At 46.3% G+C, this 24,780-nt stretch overlaps 3 protein-coding genes across 3 annotated transcripts; 1 reads left to right on the top strand and 2 right to left on the bottom strand.

Moving 5' to 3' along the window:
* The first annotated feature begins 555 nt into the window (after positions 1–555).
* On the top strand, positions 556–6,630 carry LOC123134769 (cycloeucalenol cycloisomerase). Its single transcript, XM_044553946.1, has 9 exons — positions 556–671; positions 1,190–1,338; positions 1,420–1,589; positions 1,774–1,857; positions 2,597–2,638; positions 3,125–3,235; positions 4,168–4,359; positions 5,564–5,661; positions 6,179–6,630. Exons 2-9 carry the CDS (start codon positions 1,332–1,334, stop codon positions 6,366–6,368), a joined length of 894 nt encoding a protein of 297 aa, XP_044409881.1. The 5' UTR covers positions 556–671; positions 1,190–1,331; the 3' UTR covers positions 6,369–6,630.
* A 6,134-nt stretch (positions 6,631–12,764) lies between these two features.
* On the bottom strand, positions 12,765–13,547 carry LOC123134770 (exocyst complex component EXO70A1-like). The gene has a single exon (XM_044553947.1). The coding sequence runs from the start codon at positions 13,538–13,540 to the stop codon at positions 12,869–12,871; it is 672 nt and encodes a 223-aa protein (XP_044409882.1). The 5' UTR covers positions 13,541–13,547; the 3' UTR covers positions 12,765–12,868.
* A 144-nt stretch (positions 13,548–13,691) lies between these two features.
* LOC123134771 (uncharacterized) lies at positions 13,692–14,363 on the bottom strand. The gene has a single exon (XM_044553948.1). The coding sequence runs from the start codon at positions 14,361–14,363 to the stop codon at positions 13,692–13,694; it is 672 nt and encodes a 223-aa protein (XP_044409883.1).
* Between the last annotated feature and the right edge of the window lie 10,417 nt (positions 14,364–24,780).

Here is a 24,780-nt window from a genome sequence, read left to right on the forward strand (position 1 = left end):
GCATAGGGGGAAACGTGGCAAACAACCAAATGGATATGAAGGCGTCACACATGAAAGACAAAGTTCTCCGTGAAGGCGATGCCGGAAAGGAGATGCCAAGATTGCAGCTAGGGCCGGGTTGGGGGTTTACATGTTGGACTGTTGCGTGGCCCGCTACACCACGCCGTCGGCACCGTTGTCGCGCTCCTTTGCGAGAGCGCACTACCGGGCAGTCCAGGAGGCGTACACCTCCAAGGAAGGCCGCCGCCACCGCCGCCGCCGACCTCAGGAGGCTTTTACTTAGCCTCGATGGCGCCCCCGCAACCTCGATGGCCAAGGTGTCCGCCGTGCATGAGGCCTTCGGCAGGACGGGCCGGGGTGAGCGCCCCGCGAGCGAGGACGTATGCCAGGTAGTTCTAGATTGGAAGAGAGATGGAGATTATATGAGTGCATATAGATAATGACTATATATGACATATGACGATTCCTTATAGCCATCAACTCACTAACCATGCTCTAAAACTTGCCGTTGGAAAACCCCAGCAAATCCCCCGCGAGTTTTTTAAAAAAAAAACCGCGGCCCACGACCCGATCTCGCCGCCCAAGATCTTCCGGTCTATCTCGCCCCTGCTCCTCCCCTGCTGCTCGACCTCGCCGCCGCCAGAGGTAGCACGGCGTCCCCGCCGTGAAAGGTAGCACCTCCACCCTTATTCCCCCTCCCCGTCCGCCCTCCTCATCCCCTCCTTCACCTCCTTCTCCCTCCTCCCTTCCTTCCCCTAACCCCCTCCCCCCATTCTTCCTGCCTCGTCCCTCGTCCGTCTTGTCCTGACGAACCCTAGCTTGTGAATTGTTTTATCTTGTACAGAGAGCTTTTTATGGCTAATTAGATTACGAGTATTTTGTTTTGTGAACTGCTTTATCTTCTGTACAGAGAGCCTAATTCGTTCCATATTTTTCTTTATACCTCAAATGCATGAAGATTGCCATTGCTATTGATTTGTATTCCTCTATTCTCTTCTGATTATGTTGTTTAAGTGGTAAGAATGAGCACAGTAGATGTTTCTCTTTCATACTCCCTCCGTCCCAAAACGAGTACTCTGTACTAACTTTAGCACAAAGTTGTACTAAAGTTAAGACGCTTATTTTGGGACCGAGGGAGTATCTTGTAGCTATTGTGCTCAGATCTAATTTTGTTGATCATATGTTGTAGCAATCGTGTGCAAATTCCCTTGGTCGGGGCATCAGTCGAGGGCACACACACTACCCCGAACTGAATTTCCTCCGCTGAACCGCAAGCAGGGACAACACTGGCGACTGAGAGGAGGAGGGGCTGCTGACAGCGGGATCGAGCGATGGCAGGTGAGCCCCGCGCCTGCCGCGCCCAATGGTGTCCTTCCACGTGTCTCCCCACCTAACTGGAGGAGCCGTCTGCCCTTGCAGCTGTCCGGCGGCAGGTGGCGGCGAAGCGGGGTGGAGGTGGCGCGGCCGGAAAGAACTCATGGCTGGCGGCTGACGGGAGCAAGAGGTGGGGGGAGAAGTTCTTCCTGCTATACACGCCCTTCTGGCTCACGCTCTGCCTCGGCGTCGTCGTCCCCTTCAAGCTCTACGAGGTACTAGTACTAGCCGCCGTCACCTGTTGGTGGGTCTATCTCATCTTGGGAGCATTTTGGTGGATCCTAAAAGGAATATGGGATTCTAAGAGAAAGATTTGATCTTGGCAATATGTTTTGTGCCGATTGGATTTACATTTTTCTTCCTCTTAATCATTCTTGTATTTTTTGTTGCGATGTGCAGAGTTTCACGGAGCTGGAATATTTAGTTCTTGGATTGGTGTCAACCGTGCCTGCTTTTGTCATCCCTCTGCTCTTCGTAGGAAAGGTAATTTGGCATGCTCTTCCTACTCTCTCGTCAGATCAAGTTCGGAAGATCTGTTCAATGTGATATTCAGTCTTCAGAGGGTGCTCAATGCTCATGACTACTCTTCGTAGCAAAAAGGGCAGTATTTGCGCAGCAGTATTACTGTTTCACTAAATTCAGGTGTCTGCCGTTAAGTGAGAATTGAGAAACATTATATGCATATAAACATAGACATTAACATTTCGTTGCAATTAAGATGACAACCAGAGTTGAGAAAACATTTTATGTTGAGAATCTACTAGCACTCTGGTGTTTTGGATCAGCGGGCAATTCATGTTTCCAACCATAGCAGCAGTTTCTCTGGCCTACACAAAGGAATCCATCAGTGCTGCAGTAAATAAAAAATTAATAACGAGAGTAAGGGCGTGTATGCAAATATTAAATGCTGAACGAACACATGACAAAAACTATAAAAGTGGGGAAAGAACTGAAAGAGCAGGGATGGGAGGAGAGGGTTGCCTCAGCAAGTCAGCTTCTCTCCATAAGGATGGGCTCCTCTCTCTTGCAGCTCTCTTATTTGAGCTTCAGTTTTGCATTGCATCTTTTCCCTTTTGATTTGTCTTCCTATTTTCGATCCTAAACTACATCTTTTTTAATTTGGCCCATAAAGGATAAAATTACGAGCTTATTAATTATTATGTTACTCTTGTATACTGGTGTCATATATTTGAAAGTTAACTTCATTTTTTTTTCATTTCAGGCAGATAGTATTAGAAGTTTAAAAGATCGTTACTGGGTCAAGGTATGTATTTTCAGTGTGGATCTTTTGTAAGCCAATTTGAGTTCCAGAAATGGACACAGTCCTGGAAAATCCCACAGTTGTATGTAGTATGATTCTGATATATGGATTTGATTCAGGATTATATTTTTCACCACAATTATACCTTACTCAGATATAACTTGGACCCGCAGAAATTTAGAAGTGGTTTTATAACAGTTGATGTATCAAATGTTTACCATATTTTTGTCAAGTGACACTCATGAAAGCTTTTGTACGCACATGAAAGCTTTTGTAGTATAAACTCAGCAAATTACCCTGTCTGAACAAACACTAGTGATATATATTCTTCAGTTATGACAGTACTTGCTTTGTTGCTAAACTACTAATAAAGGTATAATGAGTATTACTTCTCATTGTCTATGGGCTTAGTTTTATTTGGTAATGCATTTTCTCATATTATCTCTTTGGAACTGTTTGCTAAATCCACGATACATCTTTCAATTGCAGGCTAATGTTTGGATTATAATTTTCAGTTATGTCGGCAACTACTTTTGGACACATTACTTTTTCACAGTTCTTGGCGCATCCTATACTTTTCCTTCATGGAGGATGAATAATGTAAGATCTTCACACAAGGGATGGATGGGTGGAGAAATTTCACCGAGTGCTACACATGTCCTTTTTACTTACTAAACTTATAAAATCTTTTTGTGGAATACTAAACTTATAAAGTCAATCAATGGCTCAATGCTAAGGAAACTAGGAAATTGTCTCATTTCATTGCTTTATTCCCACTTCATATATTCCCTTCCATCAATTCTCTTCTGCAAATTAGGGGTTAATAGCAGGGTTGATGTTGGACGAGGATTTAGAGCTCTCGGGTGCTCCGCACCCCTATATGTACAATACCAGGAAAAAAAATACCGAGAAATTTGAAAAAAAATCTGGGGTTTTGGAATATCAAACGTGTGTTACCGATGTACTCCCTTATGAGGTTTGGTGAAAAAAATACCAGGAAACGTATTCGCGGTAAAAAAGACAAAAATTTCCTATGTATAGCAAAACACTGTTTGTGTACATTTTTTTCCGGGCAGTAATTCCTACGCCACGGGTGCGTTTTTGGGTATTTTTTCACGAAATTTCGCACGGAAGTAGATTGGGGGACCAGGTTTGACATCCCGAAAATTTAGTTTTTTTTGATTTTCTGGGATTTTTTTACGAATATTTTTCGTATAGGGGTGTGGAGCACCCGAGAGCTCCTGTGTATTTTCCGGTTGATGTTTGTGCATATTAGTTGAGTACCATACACTGACGGTATCATTCATCAATTCAGATTTTATATTTATTTTTTTAATTTTAATTTAAAACTTTGTTTGGTTGCTACATAGTTTCCGTCCCGTTGTGTACATTATTGACACAAACCAGATACATATCTGTTGCAATTCTGTTTGTAGTTCATCTGTGGGATAGTAACTAGTTATTCAAATGTGCTACACTAATTCTACTTATTTGTTTGCAATGCTTAATGATTTTCTTTTTTCATGTTTCAGGTACCCCATACAACATTTCTCCTAACTCATGCCTGCTTCTTGTTTTATCACATGGCATCGAATATGACACTTCGTAGATTACGTCACTCTACAGCTCACCTGCCACAGTCTATTCGGTGGTTGTTTGAAGCGGCATGGATTTTAGCACTCTCATACTTCATTGCATACTTGGAGACCCTAGCCATTGCAAATGTATGTTCCCGCATATATTTCTTCATGGATAGGGTGCTATGAATACTATGAGATTTTTTCTCCCCAATCTACTAATATTTAACTTTCATCTGCTTGCTTACAGTGGCAATCATCAATATTTTGTGCCTTAGTTCTAGAGTACAAACTATTTTGATTGAATCCAATCTGTTATTACTTTTTGTATGTGTTTCTCATGTGGCTCAATTGCACAGAACCCATCTATTCTAACAATGTATCCTGCTGGACTAGGTAGATACCAGAGAACATGCAGCCAATGCCTGTTTTGAATCTCTAGTTATGGGCAATTGTGGATAAGAACTTCTAGGCAATCCTTGATATCTCTTAATCTTTTTGCTAACTACTACTCCGTCCGATCCATAATAAGTGTCGCAGTTTTGAACTAAGGTTGACCTTAGTTCAAAACTGGGAGACTTATTTTGGATCGGAGGGAGTAGGTTATATCAAATTTGTATTGTCCATTAACATATAAATCACTAGTAGCTTGTACAATGCTTTCGACACACGTTCTACTGTTCATTGTGCGGGCATTGTGAGCCTGCAATCAATTCTCTGGTGCACTCGGAAGAACAAAATAACAATTAGGTAAATATAATCAAATACTTATACTTTACATACAAAACAGATGTCATATGTAAATAATATTTAAAACAGCGCCTGGTTATTGTCACTTAACATTTTGAGGAAATTACTGCTTCATATTTTGGTTGCTTGACTTGGAGAAATCCTTAGTTCCTAATGTAAATTTTATCATCTACTCCGTATTTGACTAAGATTCATTTACCTTATGTCTCACGAATTTAATGCTGTAGTGTTTACATTTTTGGTGTAAGCAGAGGTTTTTCTGTCAGTCTTGTTTATTTTCCATGCATCAGAATTTCGTAAGGTACTTTTGGAAAAAATAAAAAGGCAAAACATTCTACCCCCATGCTGCAACTATTTTGTGGCACATAACACTGTATTATGAAGTTATGTTATACACAGCCACAGTATGTCATTATTTGTGATGTACATACAATTGATGTTGTTTTCACTTTTCAGTGATGCTATCCAGAAAGCTAAATGTTTCTTTGCTTATTATACTAAGATCTTTCCGCTTCTGCATCCTTTTTTTTATTTGTGAATGAAGTCTTCCCTTTCTGCTCCCCAAGATACTACATTCCTGATGTTGAAATTGACCTTGCAGTTTCCATATTACGAATTCGTCGATCGGGACATAATGTACAAAGTTGGATCATTGTTTTATGCAATATACTTCCTCGTCAGCTTTCCGATGTTCTCAAGGTAAAAGTTGTCTGAATTTAGACGTGTACAACTGGTTTCATCGATAATGTCATCTTTGCTCTATTTCATATTGTTGATCTATCAGCTATGCACAGGGAGAATATTCTCCTTTGCTCCTCCATCTGCTATGACTTCATCTATCAAGCTCATTCTTAAACAGCAATATCTGGTTCTGAACTCAGTCAATGCTTGCAGAAAACATTTACTTTTCTCGAGCTGGCTATCTTAAACATCGCTAGCTTGAATACCCAAAATAATAAGCATAGTTCTAAATTCCAACAACTTACTTTCGCTCACATCATCGCAGCTGGGTGGATAGGCCTCTCACTGTTTTCTCTTTCCTACTACTCCCTCCGTCCAGAAATACTTGTCCTAGAAATGGTTGTATCTAGACTTAATTTTAGTTATAGATACATTCATTTTATTCATTTCTAGGACAAGTATTTTCGGACGGAGGGAGTAGTTGTCAATCTCATTATCCATATTCAACTCTGTGCAACTCTTATTTGGCATTCAGGATCGACGAAAAAGCAGAGAAGTGGGCCCTTTCCAGGGTAGCCGTCGACGCTCTGGGCGCAGCGATGCTCGTCACGATAATACTTGATTTATGGCGCATATTTCTGGGGCCAATCGTGCCCATCCCCGAATCAAGACGGTGCGCCCAGCCGGGGCTAGCATGGTTTCATGCGCAGAATGAAAGCGTCTAGTCCAGGAACGATGTGGATTCTTCTGTTCCCATGTGTACCGCTGACCCTCCGCCAGTGCCGGTGTTCTTCAAGAATCAAGAATGTTCGCCTCTCCGTTGGAGGGATGAGAATTGCACCGTCAAGGCGTGGTTCTTGCTGATTAATGGATCGATTTATTGTCTGCATGTTGTATTTGCTTTGTGCGAATAGCGAACTGGTAATTTGTAAGTTCAGCCTGATCTTAGAAACCATCTTGAGTAAGGTTGAGGCAATGAAGATTTGATGTCAACCAGAAAGGGATTCTTTTTTTTTCTTTGAGAAAACCAGAAAATGGTTCTTGATGCACCATGGTCTGAGTGCGGCTCGACTGTACCCTTCTCGGTGTTTGGGGCATGCATGTCTAAGGTTAACTCTGACGCATTTGATCCGTGCGTGTCCGTTTGGATCGAAGATCAGAACATCCACATGACTATCGAAGAAACCAGGAACAATGGTTACAGTTCTCATTTCAGATTGACCGAGTTGGTAGGAGCGCAATGATCAGGACCAGTTAGTGTAGAGTTGCAGGTTGCGCGGCCCTAGGACCTAGGTTCCTCTACCCCATCAGTTTAGGATGAGTATTGAGAAAAACAATCATAATTGGGGTTTTGATTCCACAGGACTACCACTTCCAAAACGTCAACAACAATGTACCAGGTGAAACTATTTTTTGATAAAGAAACTACCATTTTAGGTTAATGGTTGTTTCAGACAATTTATGTTTCGTTCTTTTGGCAGCTTAAAAAATAAGCCGCATGTTTCCCAGCATTTTTCATAAGTTGCCTCTTTCATTTATTGGAGCTTCTATACTACTCCATCCGTCCCATAATGTAAGACGTTTTTTGACACTCATCAAATTTAGGGTCAACTTATATTTTAAGCTTGGAAGAGATAACTTATTTTTAAGAGCATGTCTAAGAGAGCCCTCAAAAACTCAACCTTCAAAACCAGTTTGAGGGCTGAGAAAATGACGTTTTGAAAGCCGAAAATCCCTGGCGCAGATCATGATCATATTCTGTTTTGAGGGTTGGTTTGAGGGCATGATCTGCGCCCCGGCCTTCAAATCTTCAAAACAGGACAACAACATAAATCACTCTCAAATTTGCAAATGATCATGATCACATACATGAAACAAACTTGCAAATCATCATCATCACATAGTAAATCCCATGGACATCATAGCAAAACATACAATGTGCAAATGATCATCATTGCATAGTCATCGGAGACATCATTTGCAAAACATAAAATGTACGAACAACTTCAAGCACCGGTGAAGTTATCCACACCTCCATCGCCTCCACCACTCATCGGAGACTCACCTCGGAGAGTAGACGACGCACCACCACCAGCACCACGCAGTAGCCTCTTCCTGTCCGCGATGTTCTCCTTGTACTCCTTCCAACATGGAAGTCGAAGGAAGCAAGTGGAGGAGACCCAATGTTCACCTTCATCGAGCAAGGCCCTATATGACACGGTTGGTGCAGACATTTCATCGAACACGTCGGTCGCGGTTGGCGGCGTTGGAGCGGCTGTGCTCGGTGATGGCGGTGCCGCGGTATGTTCTGCCCCCCGCTTGCGGCTTGCAAGCTGCTTCTCCTTGCGCTTGGGAGCAGCCGTGGTGGAGGTTGCCGACTTGGCGGGCTTCGCCGCCTTCCCCGCCGGTTTCGCCGCCTTCGCCGCGGGGGCAGGCACGGGCGGCTTGCTTGGCACGACGTGGGTTCCCGCCCGCCTCCGTTTTTGGCCGATGTGGGTGGCCGCCACCATCTCCGCCACGGCAGCGTCGATCGAGGTGGCCGGAGGCGGGAGGCGTGGGGCGGGGGCGGGCACGGGCGCGGGCGCGGATGAAGCCGGCGGCGAAGGAGCGGCGGAGGGTGTGGTCGGGGGCTAGAGGGGCTACATGGCCGGCGGCGGCGACAAGAACGGACGGTGGCGGCGCGGATGAAGTCGGCGGCGGGGAGAGGAGGCTTGGGAATTTTCCCTCCCGCGCACAGAGTTGACCAAGTGAGGGTTGGACCTTCAACTTGCCCCAAACCCTCACTAGTGCAGGTTGGCCTCGAACTTGAGGGTTCGGTCTGGAATTTTTTTTGAGGGTTTAGGGATTTGAGGGTACTGATCTGCGTCTTTTTTTTTTGCTCAACCCTCAAACTGACAGTTATTTTGAGGGTTTGACCACTTTGAGGGCTCTATTAGACATGCTCTAAGCCATCCAAAAGAACTGACCCTTAAACGTGTTTATGACAGATGGGACCCACCAACAGAAGTGATGTGGTTAACTTTGTTATATTTGACCGGGACCTAAGGGGTTATGACATGTGGGACCCACCTATCAGTTCTACTGAAAAAATGCTACATGTTCAAAAAGAATAGCTTCTCCTTCCTCCTGACGTGCCCGGACAAGGTCCACGGCTACGGTCCGCACCGCGCGCTGCAGGTTCGCTGCTTCCCTCCGACACCAGTGCCAGCGCCCGCGGCACTTGCTACTCCCGCCCGACCTCATGGCGCACGGGCCGGCGACCTCCTTGGCCACCTCGCCCAGCGACGCGTCTCCGGTGGCTTGGACGCGGCCGGTTGTCTCGACGCACCGCGCCGCTGGTGGCCCGGACGCGGCTTGGACGTGGCCGGTCCCCGCGCTCGCTGAGCTCCCTGGCCACCCCGTGCCGCCGTTGGCCTGGACGTTGCCGGAGACCATCCCATGACGCACCACCATGTCACAGAGCTTCGCCAGGCCCCCACCTAACTCCCGATGTTTTAATTGAACTAAGAATCCTCGAACTTCGGCGCCCTTGTCGTTTAACTCGCCTCGGTCTGGCGGCTGCGCTGCCAAACTGGTGCCGTCCGACGTGCCCCGTGGCTTCTGTTACCTCCTCCGTCACCGCGGCGTCGTAAAGAAGCAAGTGGACAACACCACGTCGAGCTCTTCTTCCACCTTTCACCTCGCCACGACGGCATGCTCAGGTCGCCGCCTCCGACAGCCAAGGCGGCGACCTCGTGTCCCTCATGAAGCTGCGACTTTCATGCACGTGCTCGAGGTAAGCCACACGTCCCTCCTTTCTCTCCCTGGTCCTCTCGCTTCTTAGCGTTGCCTAGTGCCAAGCACCTCCCGACACCGCCGGCGAGGTGTGTGGGAGAATGCCCCGGAGAGGTGAGGGAGTGGAGGGAGGAGAGAGAGACTGCTGACATGTGGGGCCTCCTATCAGAGCGGTCAAACATAACGGTCAGCCTGACATGTGGGCCACAGCTGTCATAATCTCGTATTTATATTGACGTTTTGAAAATAATACTCCCTCCGTTCCTAAATATAAGTCTTTTTAGAGTTCCACTATAGACTACATACAAAGCAAAATGAGTGAACCTACACTCTAAAATATATCTATATACATCCGTACGTAATTTATAGTGGAATCTCTAAAAAGACTTACATTTAGGAGCGGAGAGAGTAGTTATTTCCTCCGTTTTAAAATAGACGACTCAACTTTATACTAACTTTATCGAACCCAATTATGATACTCCCTTCGTCCCAAAATAAGTGTCTTGAACTTAGTATGAATTTGTATTAGAACTAGTATAAAGTTGAGACACTTATTTTGGGATGGAGGAGTAGTTTTTTGTTAAATATTGCTTTGTTTAAGATCTAAGCAATTGTTAGAACATCTACAGTCGGACTTGGTAAATCTGATCTCTTAAACGCGCACATACGCGTCTGGGGTGCGTGCGCAAATACTTATCGGTTAGGCCTCATATTTTCCTTGTCATAGTCGGACATCTCAATTAGCATACATCAAATTCATACAAACTTATGCAACTACATAAATGGTGCATTATACACATCGTCCGGCTACTAGATCATAACATGCCATCAAACTAGCAAAATTTGGCATGTTTGGCTATGATGGAGAAGATCATGCCCGGCTGCCCTTGCCCTTCCCGACGCCATTGCCGTCCTTCTCGCAAAGTACTTGTCGAAGACGCAGTAGGGATCAAGCCGGATCTGCTCGTCGTCGGAGCTGTCCAGCCCATCAGTATCCTCCTTCTCCTTGGGTGCCAGGCCGGTGGGACTCAAACTCCGTCGGACCAGCAATGGGAAAGGGGAGATTTAAAGGCTCCTTGGACCGTGATGATCCAGACTGAGAGGATCTGAGCGCCCGATGCGCTGACGTTATGGAGTCGCGCCAGACAGATCCTCCCGTGATCGGGCGCTGTCCTCCCCGAAGTGGCGGAGTGCAGTGCGGACGACCAATGCCTCCTTCAACCCACACGGGACAACACCCCAATTGGCAGATATGGACTGGCCAAAGTCAGATCCGCTGCCCGCCATGTCGGAGATCGCAGGACGGAAGCTTGGGTGGCAGAAAGGAGTGGAGTGAAGTGGTTAGGGTTTGGTCCTGTGAGCAGATTGGGAGGAATATATGTGGGGTTGGGTAGGCCAGCGTGGGCTGGGACAGATGTGGCAGACGCATGACTGGGTGCTCCATATACGCCCCATATTTGGGCTGGACATAAGAGGTGTCGGTCAACCAGAACGTATGAGGCCCGTTTAGGGCGCCCGTCTAGGTCATATTTTTGTGACCAGTTAGTGAGCGGGCCGTCCGGCCAGGCGTTTGTGGTTTTGAGGGCAAGTCCAACGCGCGACCCCCATCTTGTCCGCGCTCGTTCGTTTGGGCCAAAACGGACGGATGGTCAGCCCAAGGTGTGGCCGCATCCGCATATTATGTCCATTTGGCGTCCGACCCGCCCCATTTCTGACGCAAACATGCGCCCGGTTTGTGTCTACACGGACGCCAAACGGACGGGCACGCGGTTGCCCCTCGTTGGCCTCGGGGACGCGTGGAAGCCATCCACCTACCTCCACCGCCCAAAATTAGTGCGTACGCGCGGCGGACCCGACTATCATTCACACGGGCGGATGGTCGCCATCCTTTCTTAATGTGCAAGCCGTGGACGGGCCAGTCCATAGCTTCCACTTCCTGGACGACCTTCCTCCTCGAGCCCCGACACGAGAAAACCCTAGCCACCATGTCGCACCCTATTCGCCTACCTCCCCGCCGGCGCCATGGGCTGGCATTGGATCGGCAACGGGAAGCACGACCACGAGGCCAGCTCCTCCTCTGGCCAACGCCGCTCCAACAGGTCCGCGCCGCCCGCATCGCCTGCTCCCTCAGCTTTCGAGATCGCGTCGCCGGCGGCCGTGCATCACGACTGCCCGTACGTCCACGTCGATGTGTGCTGGCGTTACTGGGAGACGGCGAGGACATTGCTGTGGGGAGATGTCCACCTGCCAAACAACTGGCATCACTCCGCCGACCGCGTGCCGATCCCTTCACTGCCCGTGAGCAGCCGCGGCTACCGCGCGGAGATCAACTATCGGCGCGCCCGCCTGCCACCGGATCTGCTGGAGGACCCTAGGTACGCCATAGATTCACCGTTGTGATACGTGGCTCCGCGACGAGCACGACCTGCAGTGACAATCATTTTTCGCCAGTCGTCCTCCTAGCCTGCACCGCCCACGTCCTCCTCCTCCTGACAACCCTCCCCAAACGAGGGGCCGTTGGCGTGTACGCGGCATCATGCCGATGCCTTCTCCGTCCCTGTCACCGCCACCGCCACCGCCCATGACCGAGGAGGAGGAAGCCCGCCTCATTAGGCGGGTCATGGAGGACTCCATGGCCACCCATGATGAGTGGCAATGGGATGGCCTGGAGACCGTGCTGGCCCTCTCTGCGGCCGGCGACGTGGCCATCCCGGAGCTGGATCTCGAAGTCAAGGAGGAGGTGCAGGAGGAGGAGGCCCGCCTCATGAGGCGGGTCATAGCACTCCATGGCCACCCATGACGAGCGGCAATGGGATGGCCTAGAGAACGCGCTGGCCCTCTCTGTGGCCAGCGACGTGGCCATCCCGGAGCTGGATCTCGACGTCAAGGAGGAGGTGCAGGAGGAGGAGGTCGTGGAGGAGCCGCCCGTCGCCGTGTGGAGCCCTCGTCTTATGGGCTAGCGGTGGAGCTGGTCGTGCACAGCGCAGGAGATGGACAACTCGATGGGCGTCGGCCCATGGTCAGCCACGCCGCCGCGGTCACTAGAGCAGGAGCAGGTGCCACGGGAGGAGGTAGTGCAGGCGCCGGCGGCGCCTACGGTCTGACAGGGGCCGCCAGCACACCTTTGGCAGCCACCTCCCTATGTCGACCTCACCAACGACGACGATGAGTAGGACGTGACTTCTAAAGACGATGGCGCACCGATAGCCGCATGACCGTGAGTTTACGGCCATGTCCGTTTTCCTGCCTCAAACGGACGAATTGGACGTTCGTTTGGGGTTGTGCGTTGGAGTTGACATGAGATTTGAGGCGCCCGGCGTAGATGCTCCCAGACAGAATATCTCATACAAGGTGAAAAACAATACTAAAATCAGGACGCTTCTCAAAGCCGCCAATTGATAAGGTATCTCGCGCCTCTTATTTTATTTGTTCCCGGGAATGTGGAGCAGTCTCATCCTTCGAACAGCTCTCCCAGCATCTCCTCCAAGTCGTCCGGAGTGGTGTTTCCAAAGATGATGCGCTTCTCCAGCTCCGGATGCTCCTCCAGGTACTCGAGGTAGCCCGTAATAACCCTCTCGGTGATGGTTTTCCGCAGCATGCGCCTGAGCTGGGGGCTTGGCACCTTCCAGAACTTCTGAAGCTTGTAGATCCGATGAAACGCCGACAGGAACCTAGCGAGCGACGAACCGTTGTTCCAGCGGAGCAGCTGCCCGGAGGTCGACTCAGATATGCAGGACAGCACGTGAGCCCATGACACCTCGAAGTAACAGTCAATGTACTTCTCGCTCTCCGGCGGAAGCTCCCAGTGGTTTTGGGCCCATGCTATGAGCTTGGATGACTCGAGCTGCTGCGTCACGAAACAGGAGTTGTTGAGCAGGAACAGGTACCTCAGGCTTTGGTCCGTGCACAGTTTCGATTTCCTCCACAGCAGATCCTTCAGATACTCGATGGTGTCGTGTATCAGGGCACGGAGGTTCTCGAAGTGGTAGTTCAGCACGGCGCTCCTGATCAGCACGACGCAGTCCACGATGAACCGGGTGTTCCTGTGAACCTCGCCTCCTCCCCGTGGAACGTCGGCGGCCCACGAGTCCTCCTCCTCCATGAATGTCCTGACCTCCTCCATCGTGCTGAATATGGCTCCGTTCAACTTGTTCTCTTCTGTGGACAAGGAGCCGTTGATCTCGTCTCGATCACGCCCTGGGTTTCTTTCGAAATCCGCCTGCGGCTGCGTGACCAGTTGAAAGATGAGGCGTCGGAGACGCAGACGTACATGTTCAGCACGGCCCACAGCTTGTCCCCCGGAGCGTGGCCCTTTGGAGAGTCAGGGACGACGACGGCGTCGACGAAGGCGAGCATCTTGTCGATGCTCGCTTTGCCGAAGCGCGCGCTTGCAGGCGTCGGCTCGTCGACGGCCACGACACGTGCAGCTCTCTCATGGTGAGAACGATTATGGCAAGAGCTCGGACCCACCTCTCTACCAGGTCCTGAAGCGACGGCGCCGACATGCCTGCTTGGAGCTGCCGCAAGTCATGCCCCTCGCGGATTTGGAGAACCCAATCCACGTCCAGCTCCGAGAACCACGTCCCCAGGGCTTCGATAGGCGCGTCGTGGAAAGCCTGGACCATGTGCTGTGTGTATCCGTCGTGCACCATTCGGCGGGCGATCTCCCGGAGCTCGAGGTCGCAGAGCGCCCTGGCGCCCGCAGCGGCATGCGCCGAGCCGGAGGAGAAGCCGGAACCGTTGGACGGGTAGGACGAAGCACCAGACTGGCTGGAGTAGCTGGAGCCGGTACTGCCGTACTGGGCGAACAGAGCTGATCTGATCAGCCCGCCGGAGACGGCGACTCGCCGGATGGAGCCGCGGTAAGAGTTGCGCGGCGGGCGGGCAGCCGCGAACTCGTCAAGGCCGGTGCTCTCCTCCGACACTGCAGCGAGCCACCCAGCCATGCCGGTACTAGTGCAGCTGTGCCTGTGGATTATGGTTTAGGACGAACGAGATCTCACAAATGGATGAGTACCAGTGTGTACTGTGTACCACTACCTAAGGCATTGGGATCAAGTTCATAGGGGAGCACAGGTGCCGACATGGGACACCGGAGTCAACACCAATGTGGACAGTACCCACCCTTGCACAACTGCGTAGTATTTTCTACACAGGTGCGTAGTACCCACCCTTCCACGCGTTAAATTGGTGGATGAACAATATAATTCCTGTGACCAGGAGCGTGATGCCTCTCCATGGAGCCCTTATTTTGTCACCATTCTCTTCTACGCTGTTCTCATCCTTGTCTTATCTTCCCGTCCAGTAAGCTGTTTTTCTAAATGGGTGTGTCTTAGGCTCTAAGCATCTGCATCAAGACTTTCACCACACTAGCAGGTTTCAACTTTTTTTTGAGAGAGAGAGCGAGAGAAAACGCGTCGACTTTCCCTTAAAAACAAAAATAAACACAAATTCCTCAAAGAAAAAAGAGAGAAGAGAATGTTGCAAACTGATACCAGGCAGCTACACACAACTTGTTTATAGCTTGCTTACGTCATTTTTTTGAAGTGTAAATCAAATCATTTTTGTTATTGCGATCTCACATCGCAAAGGCCCGCCTCTTCGCAAGCGATTGTGTCTTGGCTGTGTTTGTGGTATATATACTATCTAGGGCTGGACCAAAAGCTCGTAGCTCGCGAGCTTAATGAGCGCTCGACACTTCGGCTCGTTAAGCTCGAAGCTCGCTTCTTAATGAACAGAGCCAATCATTGATTTCAGCTTGTTAAGCTTAACGAGCTTAACAAACAAGCTCATGAGTTTCATGAGTAGCTCGTTAAGCTCATTAGCAACAACATAACACATATTTTCATCTTACATGACAAACTTTTTGTACCACCTCAATCCATCAATTCAATCTAATCGACATATAAGGCAACAAACTAGTTTATTTTTTTGTAGTCACTATATTTCATCTTGAAAACCACACCTACACATTCATCATGTATATCATAACACATTATAATTTGTTAACGAGCACCCGCGAGTGCTCATGAGCTTAACGAGCTTCAAACGAGCCGAGCCGAGCAGGATTTTCTGCTCGTTAATCTTAACGAGTTTAACGAGCCGAGCTTTAATGAGCACGAGCTTAACGAGTACGAGCTTAACGAGCCGAGCTGCTCGTTAGTCCACCCCTAATACTATCTCTGCTTTATTTACTCTGCATAATTTTTGTGGTGATTATTTACTCTGCATACACCACATGAAAAATATTGTATGCCAAGTGTCGGTACTGGCGACAACACTCTAAAAAAATGAGAGTAATTGACAAAAAACTACCACATTTGACGTATCCGTCCCACAGAACTACCACATTTTGAAAAGTGACCGAAAACTGCAGATTAGTACTAATTTTGTGACAAAAAACTACCAAGTTGAGTTGATGACCGTTTTTATGATTTTAAACCTTTTTATGACATGTGGGACCAGCATCAAAGTCAACTCTGTTTATTTTGACCATCAAGTTAACTGTTATGACAGATGGGACCCACACGTCAACCTTCTTCTTCCTCCCCTCCTCCCTCTCTTTGGCATTTCAACAAACACCTCTTGTGCATGAGACGGAAGCAGGGGAGCTCCGGCCGCCTGCACGCTTTACACCACGTCGGACCCCAGCATGAGCGCCGGGTGAACCAGCTCCGGGTCGGCTCTGCCTCGCACTGCATGGTGGCAGTGGCGGCAGCCTTCGCGGCGACATCGATGTCGGTGTCGCGAGCTACTGCTCGATGGTAGATGCGGGCCTGGCCGGCCGCCGGGCGTGGCCGTGTGTGGGCTGCAGGGGGCGGTGCGGTGCTGGGAGGAGGAGGCGGGGCGAGCCGTGAGCGCGGGTCAGGGAGGGTTCACGCGGCAGAGGCGGGAGCCGAGCAGCGGCGGGGCTGCGGCAAGGCACGCAGGCCGGTGGGCAACGCGAACGGCACGGGCGGTCTGCGGCGGCGGGGCCGGCAAGCCGCAGTGGCAGCAAGCCAGCAGGGGGCGCGGGCAGGAGCTGCACGGCAACACGCAAGGGAGGCCAGGGGCTCGCCGGCGCGGGCAGCAGAGGCCAGCAGCGGGGACAACGACGGTAGCGACAGGTAGCAACGACAACAGATAGAGGAGCAGCGGCGGCGCCTAAGAGCAGCGGTAGTAGTGACGAGCTTCGGCAACAATGGCGGCGGTGGCTACCAGCATGGAAACGAACTGGAAAGACATCCTGGAGCAGGCGAGCGCCGTTAGCCGTTAGCGCGGCAGCCGTCCCGACAGGTGGGCCAGCTCTGTCAGAAAGGGGTTTAAAATGGTTAAATCGGTCTTCAACTCGATCTGGTAGTTTTCTGTCACGAAATTAGCACTAATCTGGAGTTTTTGGTCAGTTTTCAAAATGTGGTAGTTCTGTGGGATGGATACGTGAAATGGGGTAGTTTTTTGTCAATTACTCAAAAAAATGATACTCGACAAAAAGGTGATTTGCCAAGTGTTACACTCGGCCAAAAAAAGCTTATTTTTCTGGAGGGAATTTAAAATGGAGTATATAAGTACCTAATATGTGTTTTTCCTGAATTTTAACCCATTGTTTATATACATGTAGTTCAAAATTGAATAATCCACAATAAATAGCTAGAAATGCAATTTATGCTCTTAAAATTAGCACACGGTCTAGAAAAATGTCAGAAATTGGCGTTAGGAACATAATGGAACATGTTGCGTGTCAGAAAAATTAAGGATGTTTTAGATAAAAATGTGTTCCTATTCTTAAACCATTAAGTGCATTTCTAGGCATTTAATACATAAAAGAAAGGGTGGATGAACCCTCTACGACGAGCCTTGAATTTACCAAAAGTGAAGTTTCCGTACATACATTCCAACGGATAACGCAAATCAAAGCTATTTTATGTCTATGAGGCTAGTTTGAACTATGCCTTTTCTCCTTTCTACACCCCTCTTCACACAAGTTTCGCACATTAGACTTCCCTGAACCATCCATCTGATCCCCACGGTCGTGACACCACTTTCTAAACTAAAGTTTCCAAAATCCAATGCGGAACCAAGCAATAAGAGAAATTCATCATGGTAATTATTAGTCAAAAACCAAAGTGCAACGGAGAGTCGGTTACAATGAATTTTTTTTATCTAGGAATCATGTTGAAAGAACAACATTCTTAATTGAAATTTGAATTGCAAATGTACTAAATAATGCACAAAATAGGTTAATTTATGTTATTAATTCAATGTTTAGGCCTTATCCAAGAAAATGAAAGAAATTCCAAACATCATATTGCCGAAACTCGACATCAAACATGAGTTTATTGAAAAATAATAATTTAAAAATGCAAACGTAGAGAACATGAAACTTGACATGATATTATTATATTATCCCTAGCGGCTATCATAAAAACTAGAGACAGATTGACAAAATTTGTCAGATGGATTCCTTAGAAACCGAACCTTCTGCCAGGAAGAATCGTGGTTTTGAGAGGAAACGTGTTATGTTTGAAAGAAAATTGAGAGTTGCTTCGTTGTTTAAGCTTAAAAATATTCTACACTCATCAAACACCATAAAATGTTCTTTGTCAAAATTTATCATTTTTTGAGTTTGTCTACTATATTTAAGGAATTAAGTGTATTTTTCTAGATTTAATTGATATAATTCAAATTTAAACTACAAGTGCATGAAAAAGTTGGCAAAAGGGCTTAAACAATCTTATATGTGTTCATGAGTCTATGTGTAGACCTTATCCAAGAAAAATGAATTCCAAACATCAGGCAGACAAGACTCGACCCCAAACATTGAGGTTATTGGTTTTGAAATTCTAAAAAAATGCAAACAAAGTCTAAAAACCGTGGAACTTGGCATTGCGTCAGTATTTACCCTAGAGGTTGTGATAAAATTTTCCAGAAGGTTTTACCAAAAAAATAGACGTACCCTACTTAGAAGCCGAACCATCTTAGATGAAGAATCATGATTTTAAGAGACAACATGTCAAGTTTAAAGGTGAAGTGACTGTTGCTTCAGAGACTAACCTTGGAACTTTTTTCTACACTCAATATGCATCGTGCAATGTTACATGTCAAATTTTGGCATTTTGTGGGTTCATTTGCTAACTTTAAGCCATTAAGTGCATTTCTAAACATGTAATAGATATGAACTACAAGTATGTGGAAAATTGGGTTAAAAATCCTATTTTATGTTTTTGAGTCTATGTTTAGGGTTAATCCAAGAAAAAAAAGAGGAGTTCCAAACATCCGGGTGGTGGGATTCAACTTCGAACATGGTGTTATTATATGAACCCTAGAGGCTGCGATAAAATTTTCATAAGATTTTACAAAAGTTATGACGTATATTGTTTATAAACCATGAAGAATTCTTGTTTTGATATCAAACTGGCGAGGTTTGAAGGCGAAGTGTGTAGGAGATATACCCTAAAGGCAATAATAACAGTTATTATTTATATCCAAGCTTGCAATAAATGCTTATGTTCTATGCGAGAACTACAATGGTCCTTGAGCCCGTATATCCATAAAGGACCAAAGGAAAATCCATGTGCATGTGTGGAATAATAGACGGTAAAATATATTCCTAGTCGTGCCTCTAAGACTAGCTCAAGTGTTGAATGATGGTCATGTTTTCCTGATCATGGGCATGACTATGCCGACAATTTTGAGGACACGATGTTAGAAGAACACTTGTGATGCATTGACCAAATTGATGTAATGCCATGAGATACATTCGTCACAAGTTAATGGTTATATAACACAAAGAAAGTTATATGTTTACATAGTTTCTTAGACCATGAGAGTATCGAGTTCCTTCATACTTGCTTAGTAAACTTTGGGGTTTGTTAAACGTCATGTGTGAGAAGGTGGTTATTACGACGGCATACATGTTCATGGAAAAGTATTACAATGAATTAGATAGCTCAAGATTGGATTTGCTCCTCCGGGGAAGGAGGGATATTCTTAGGGCACTCTCGGTGTTATGGTATCCATTATCGTCTGGCCAGACACAATGTGATTTCATCACAAGGATACCATAACGCAGGAACGAGAAAAGAGAACAAAACCGATAACGAGGAAACTAGCAGAGTGAACAAGTTGTTGATTCACGGGGATGTCATTAAATATCTCCTCGGGTATTTGTAACATATTATGAAGAAACAAGAACAACATTCGATAATTATAGGTTCCCTCGAATATCCATTCGTGTGGGTATAGGGATCAATTTTAATGTACATAGTTCCCCAATTGATCATTGATCGGAACCAATTCTGGTCATGTCTATACTTCACTGAACCTACAGGGTCACACACTTAAGGGTCATTTATCTGTCGGAAATGTTCTGGACCTTCTAGAAGTTTTAAGGGGGTGCTAGAAATGTTCTGAATTGTCAGAGTGTGTACTCAAGACACCAGGGATCAAGGATAATCTGTATTTGTGAGTTCGTCTAGGGGCTAAACGACTTGTCAATCCACAAGCAAAGGCACGCAAGAACAAGATGACACAAGGGGATTTTATACGGGTTCAGGCCGCCATGTTAGCATAAAACCCTATGTCATGTTGGTATTGATGTAAACTAGGGGGGTACTAGTGCTTTTGGTCAGGGTGAGACCAGTGTTGGACAGGGTACTAGCTAGAGTCCCCGAACACTCCTAATACAACACTCTACCTTCTTTGCTCTTCTTCTGCTTGATAGTAGTAGTTGGTGGTGTGGTGGTTGCTAAGTGTTGTCCCCCCTTTTCGACCATGGTCCTCCCCTTATATAGGCATGGGGGGGTACCACATTTAGTCTACAATATATGTGTGAATGTATACGAATAATGGTCAGCGAGGCGTACAACTTGCCTCCGACATGTTTCAGTAGATGAGCTAACACGGATGTGTGTCAGGTGCTCGAGTATTCTGGTCGACGTGACGCGTGGCACCGCCCTTCTCCCGCTTTACGACGCGCTAGCGTTGGGTCTTGTCATCCATCCCTCCTGGTCATCGTGATGATGGCATTTATTCGTAGCCCTGATGGGGATACGTGGGGTAGGCTGACCAAGCATTAAATGCATGGTCGGTGGAGTGCACTACAACGCCACTCTCCCCAGGTGATGTGTGTCTTGTCTGCTCGGGGCCTCAGCCCCCGAGTGCGTCAAGGCTGACGTAACGGGTCTCTTTGGGGATCTTCTATGACATATTTTACAACATGCAACCCGTAATTCGTAACCCTGCACAAAGTATATTTACAAAGATAGATTCCTGGTCATAATTACATCTTCTTAACGTTAGATATTTTCAAGGAGGCATTGGTGTATGGTTTTTACGCATACCCTAGTATTCATTGTTCCGTCAGTATCCCCCGGGCCCGCCTGTAGCGGTGGATTTTGGTCAATGCGAGGAGTTCCAGACATCAGGGTGTCAAGATTCAAATTTGAACATGGTGTTGTGATATGACCCCTAGAGGTTGTGGTAAAATTTTGATAATATTTTGCAAAAGCTATGGTGTAGATTGCTTATAAACCGAGCCATCTCCCATGAAGAATTCTTGTTTGGATATGGAACTGACCAGGTGTGAAGGTGAAGTGACTGTTACTTCATCAGTTGACCTTGTAATTATATCTACACCCTATATACACAATCACATATTATGTATAAAAGTTCTGCATTTTCGGGGTTCGTTTACTATATTCAACCCGTCAAGTGCATTTGTAGGCATTCAATGGATATAATTCAAATTTGAATTGCAAGTGCGTGAAAAATTGGGTTTAAAATCCTATTTATGTTTTGAGTCTATTTAAAGGCCTTGGATGTCGTCTATAGGGGGTGAATAGGCACTTCACAATAATTTTGGTTTAGGCTTGAATAAATGCGGAATAAAACTAGCATTTAATTTATCAAGCACAAAACCTAAATAAACTAGGCTCAATTATATGCACCAACAACTTATGCTAAACAAGGTAACTTAAAGCACGATGTCCATCACAAAGTAAGTGCACAAGTAAAGGGCTAGGGTAAGAGATAACCGAGGCATGTGGAGACAATGATATGTCCCAAAGTTCACATCCTTGCGGATGCTAATCTCCACTAGAGCGGTGTCGAGGCACAATACTCCCCAAGCGTCACAATGGCTCACCTTATTCTCCTCACACCCTCGCACAATGCAAGGTGACCTGACTCCATTAAGGGACCCTTGAGGGCGATCACCGAACCCGAGGTAGTCACCGAAGGCCGAACCCATACAAATTTCCTGGGGAAATCTCCACAATTTAATTCAAGACTCTGGAAGCTTGCCCAAAGCTTTAGACCATAATGATTGAGCTTCACGGTAACACCAACTGTCCAGGGTGCCTAAGCACCCAAGAGTAATAAGTTTCTCAACTTTCACTTCCATGCACGGAATGCAATGGCAAGAGCACACATAGTGCTCAATTCCTTTTCTCCCAAATCACACCACAAAAACGAATGCTATGGAGGAATATAAGAGGAGAACACCAAAGAACTCTAAGATCTAGATCCAAAGGGTTCCCCTCACTTAAAGGAGAGATGGATAGATGGAATTGTAGATTTAGATCTCCTCTCTCTTTTCCCTCAAATAGATGTAAGAACCATGGGGGAATAGAGAGAAAGCAAGATTCAAGAGGTCAACAATGGTGGGGGTAAACTTGCTCAGATTCATTAGGACCATTAGGGAAGATGACCCCCTTAAATAGGACCCCACGAATCTAACAGTTGTGATGCAGAAAAACACTAGGGCAGTAAAATATGATTGATGTGGTTCGAGCAATATAACCGCTTAGTACCGCACCCCAAAACCAGGAGGAATCACCCCCGACGGTAGTTGGGGGTTACAAGTGCCGGTACAGCCGTCCCCTGTCTTCATGCGTGGCCATGGTGTACAAAGCGGTAGAACCACTCGGTTGCCCGGTTGTACCGGTTATTATGAAATAACCTACCAAGATCTGAAATTCTTAAATGAGAGAGAGTCTTCACATAGTTACATAATTATTTAGCTACTCATTGATCTTCACTCATATCTTTTTGGAGTAGTTTGTCATTTACTCGTGTGCTTCACTTATATACTATGAGTAAATGGTTGAATGAGTTGAATGTCATAAATCTGAAATTATATATGTTTCATTTGCTTACCCCATGGGGAGTAATGACTTCACATCTAAGAAGTAGAGGTTATAAATTTATTGAAGGTTAGCAAGCATTGTATTGGTCATTTGAACAATTCATGAAAGAATATTGAAGGAAGAGAGATTTCACATATAAATATACTATTTTAGACATCTTTTATAATTATGAGCACTCATTCAGTATGACATGCTAAAGAGTTGATGTTGGACAAGGAAGACAACGTAATGGGTTGTGTTTTCTCACATCTGAGTTAAAGTATATTGTCATGGATCATTCAAACATGTTGAGCTTGCCTTTCCCCCCTCATGCTAGCCAAATTCCTTGCACCAAGTAGAGATACTACTTGTGCTTCCAAATATCCTTAAACCCAGTTTTGCCATGAGAGTCCACCATACCTACCTATGGATTGAGTAAGATCCTTCAAGTAAGTTGTCATCGGTGCAAGCAATAAAAATTTCTCTTCAAATATGTATTATCTATTAGAGTGAAGAAAATAAGCTTTATACGATCTTGTTATGGAAGCAATAAAAGCGACGAACTGCATAATAAAGGTCCATATACAAGTGGCAATACAAAGTGACGTTCTTTTGCATTAAGATTTTGTGCATCCAACCATAAAAGTGCATGACAACCTCTGCTTCCCTCTGCGAAGGGCCTATCTTTTACTTTATGTCTTTTACTTTATGCAAGAGTCAAGGTGATCTTCATCTTTCCCTTTTTCATTTTATCCTTTGGCAAGCACCTCGTGTTGGAAATATCATGATATATATATCCAATTGGATGTAAGTTAGCATGAACTATTATTGTTGACATCACCCAAAGGTGAATATGTTGGGAGGCAACGCTATAAGCCCCTATCTTTCTTAGTGTCCGATTGAAACTCCATAACCATTAGTATTGCGTGAGTGTTAGCAATTGTAGAAGACTATATGATAGTTGAGTATGTGGAGTTTGCTAAATCAAAGCTCTGACATAGACCCTTCCTGAAAATAAGATGAATTGTAATTGTATCATGACTAAGAATGAAGTTTGCTAGTTTTTAAGAAAGTTTATGGTCTATGCTTTAACATGTGAATAGCTTGTTACTTGATCTTGAGAAGTTTTATGAGATGAACTACTGTTATGACATATAATCATGCTAGAAAAGGTGATTGAAATTATCATTGATCAAACTTGTGCACCTTCTAGCATTCACACTTCATAAACTCTTTCTTTTATCATTTACCTACTCAAGGACGAGCAGGAATTAAGCTTGGGGATGCTAATACGTCTCCAATGTATCTATAATTTATGAAACTTTCATGCTATTTTATTATCTCTTTTGAATGATTACGGGCTTTATTATACACTTTTATATTACTTTTGGAACTAACCTACTAACCGGAGGCCCATCCCTTATTGCTGTTTTCTTGCCTATTTCAGTGTTTCGAAGAAAGAAATATCAAACGGAGTCCAAATGGAATGAAACCTTCGGAAAAGTTATTTTTGGAACAGAAGCAATCCCGGGAACTTGGAGTGCAAGCCAGGGAAGCGTCGAGGAGGCCAGGAGATAGGGGGGCGCGCCCTCCACCCTCGTGGGCCCCTCGTGGCTCCTCCGACCGACTTCTTTCGCCTATATATTCCCATATACCCGAAAAACATCGAAACACAAGATAGATCGGGAGTTCCGCCGCTGCAAGCCTCTGTAGCTACCAAAAACCTCTTGGGAGCCCGTTTCGGCACCTTGCCGGAGGGGGGATCCCTCATCGGTGGCCATCTTCATCATCCCGGCGGGGAGTAGTTCACACTCGGGGCTGAGGGTATGTACCAGTAGTTGTGTGTTTGATCTCTCTCTCTCTCTCTCTCTCTCTCTCTCTCTTGTGTTCTTGAGGTGATACGATCTTGATGTATCGCGAGCTTTGCTATTATAGTTGGATCTTATGATGTTTCTCCCCCTCTACTCTCTTGTGACGAATTGAGTTTTCCCTTTGAAGTTATCTTATCGGATTGAGTCTTTAAGGATTTGAGAACACTTGATGTATATCTTGCCGTGCTTATCTGTGGTGATAATGGGATATCACGTGATCCAATTGATGTATGTTTTGGTGATCAACTTGGGGGTTCCGCCCATGAACCTATGCATAGGGGTTGGCACACGTTTTCGTCTTGACTCTCCGGTAGAAACTTTGGGGCACTCTTTGAAGTACTTTGTGTTGGTTGAATAGCTGAATCTGAGATTGTGTGATGCATATCGTA

This window comes from Triticum aestivum, chromosome 6B, assembly GCF_018294505.1.
Source record: "Triticum aestivum cultivar Chinese Spring chromosome 6B, IWGSC CS RefSeq v2.1, whole genome shotgun sequence".
Lineage (NCBI taxonomy): Eukaryota > Viridiplantae > Streptophyta > Magnoliopsida > Poales > Poaceae > Triticum > Triticum aestivum.

Bases quoted from the DNA above. Each gene is read 5' to 3' on its own strand.
- LOC123134770 (XM_044553947.1), bottom strand. From the start codon at position 13,540: ATGGAGGAGGTCAGGACATTCATGGAGGAGGAGGACTCGTGGGCCGCC.
- LOC123134771 (XM_044553948.1), bottom strand. From the start codon at position 14,363: ATGGCTGGGTGGCTCGCTGCAGTGTCGGAGGAGAGCACCGGCCTTGAC.
- LOC123134769 (XM_044553946.1), top strand. The intron at 1,858-2,596 runs GTAATTTGGCAT...TTTTCATTTCAG, and splicing joins CTCTGCTCTTCGTAGGAAAG to GCAGATAGTATTAGAAGTTT. The intron at 4,360-5,563 runs GTATGTTCCCGC...TTGACCTTGCAG, and splicing joins AGACCCTAGCCATTGCAAAT to TTTCCATATTACGAATTCGT.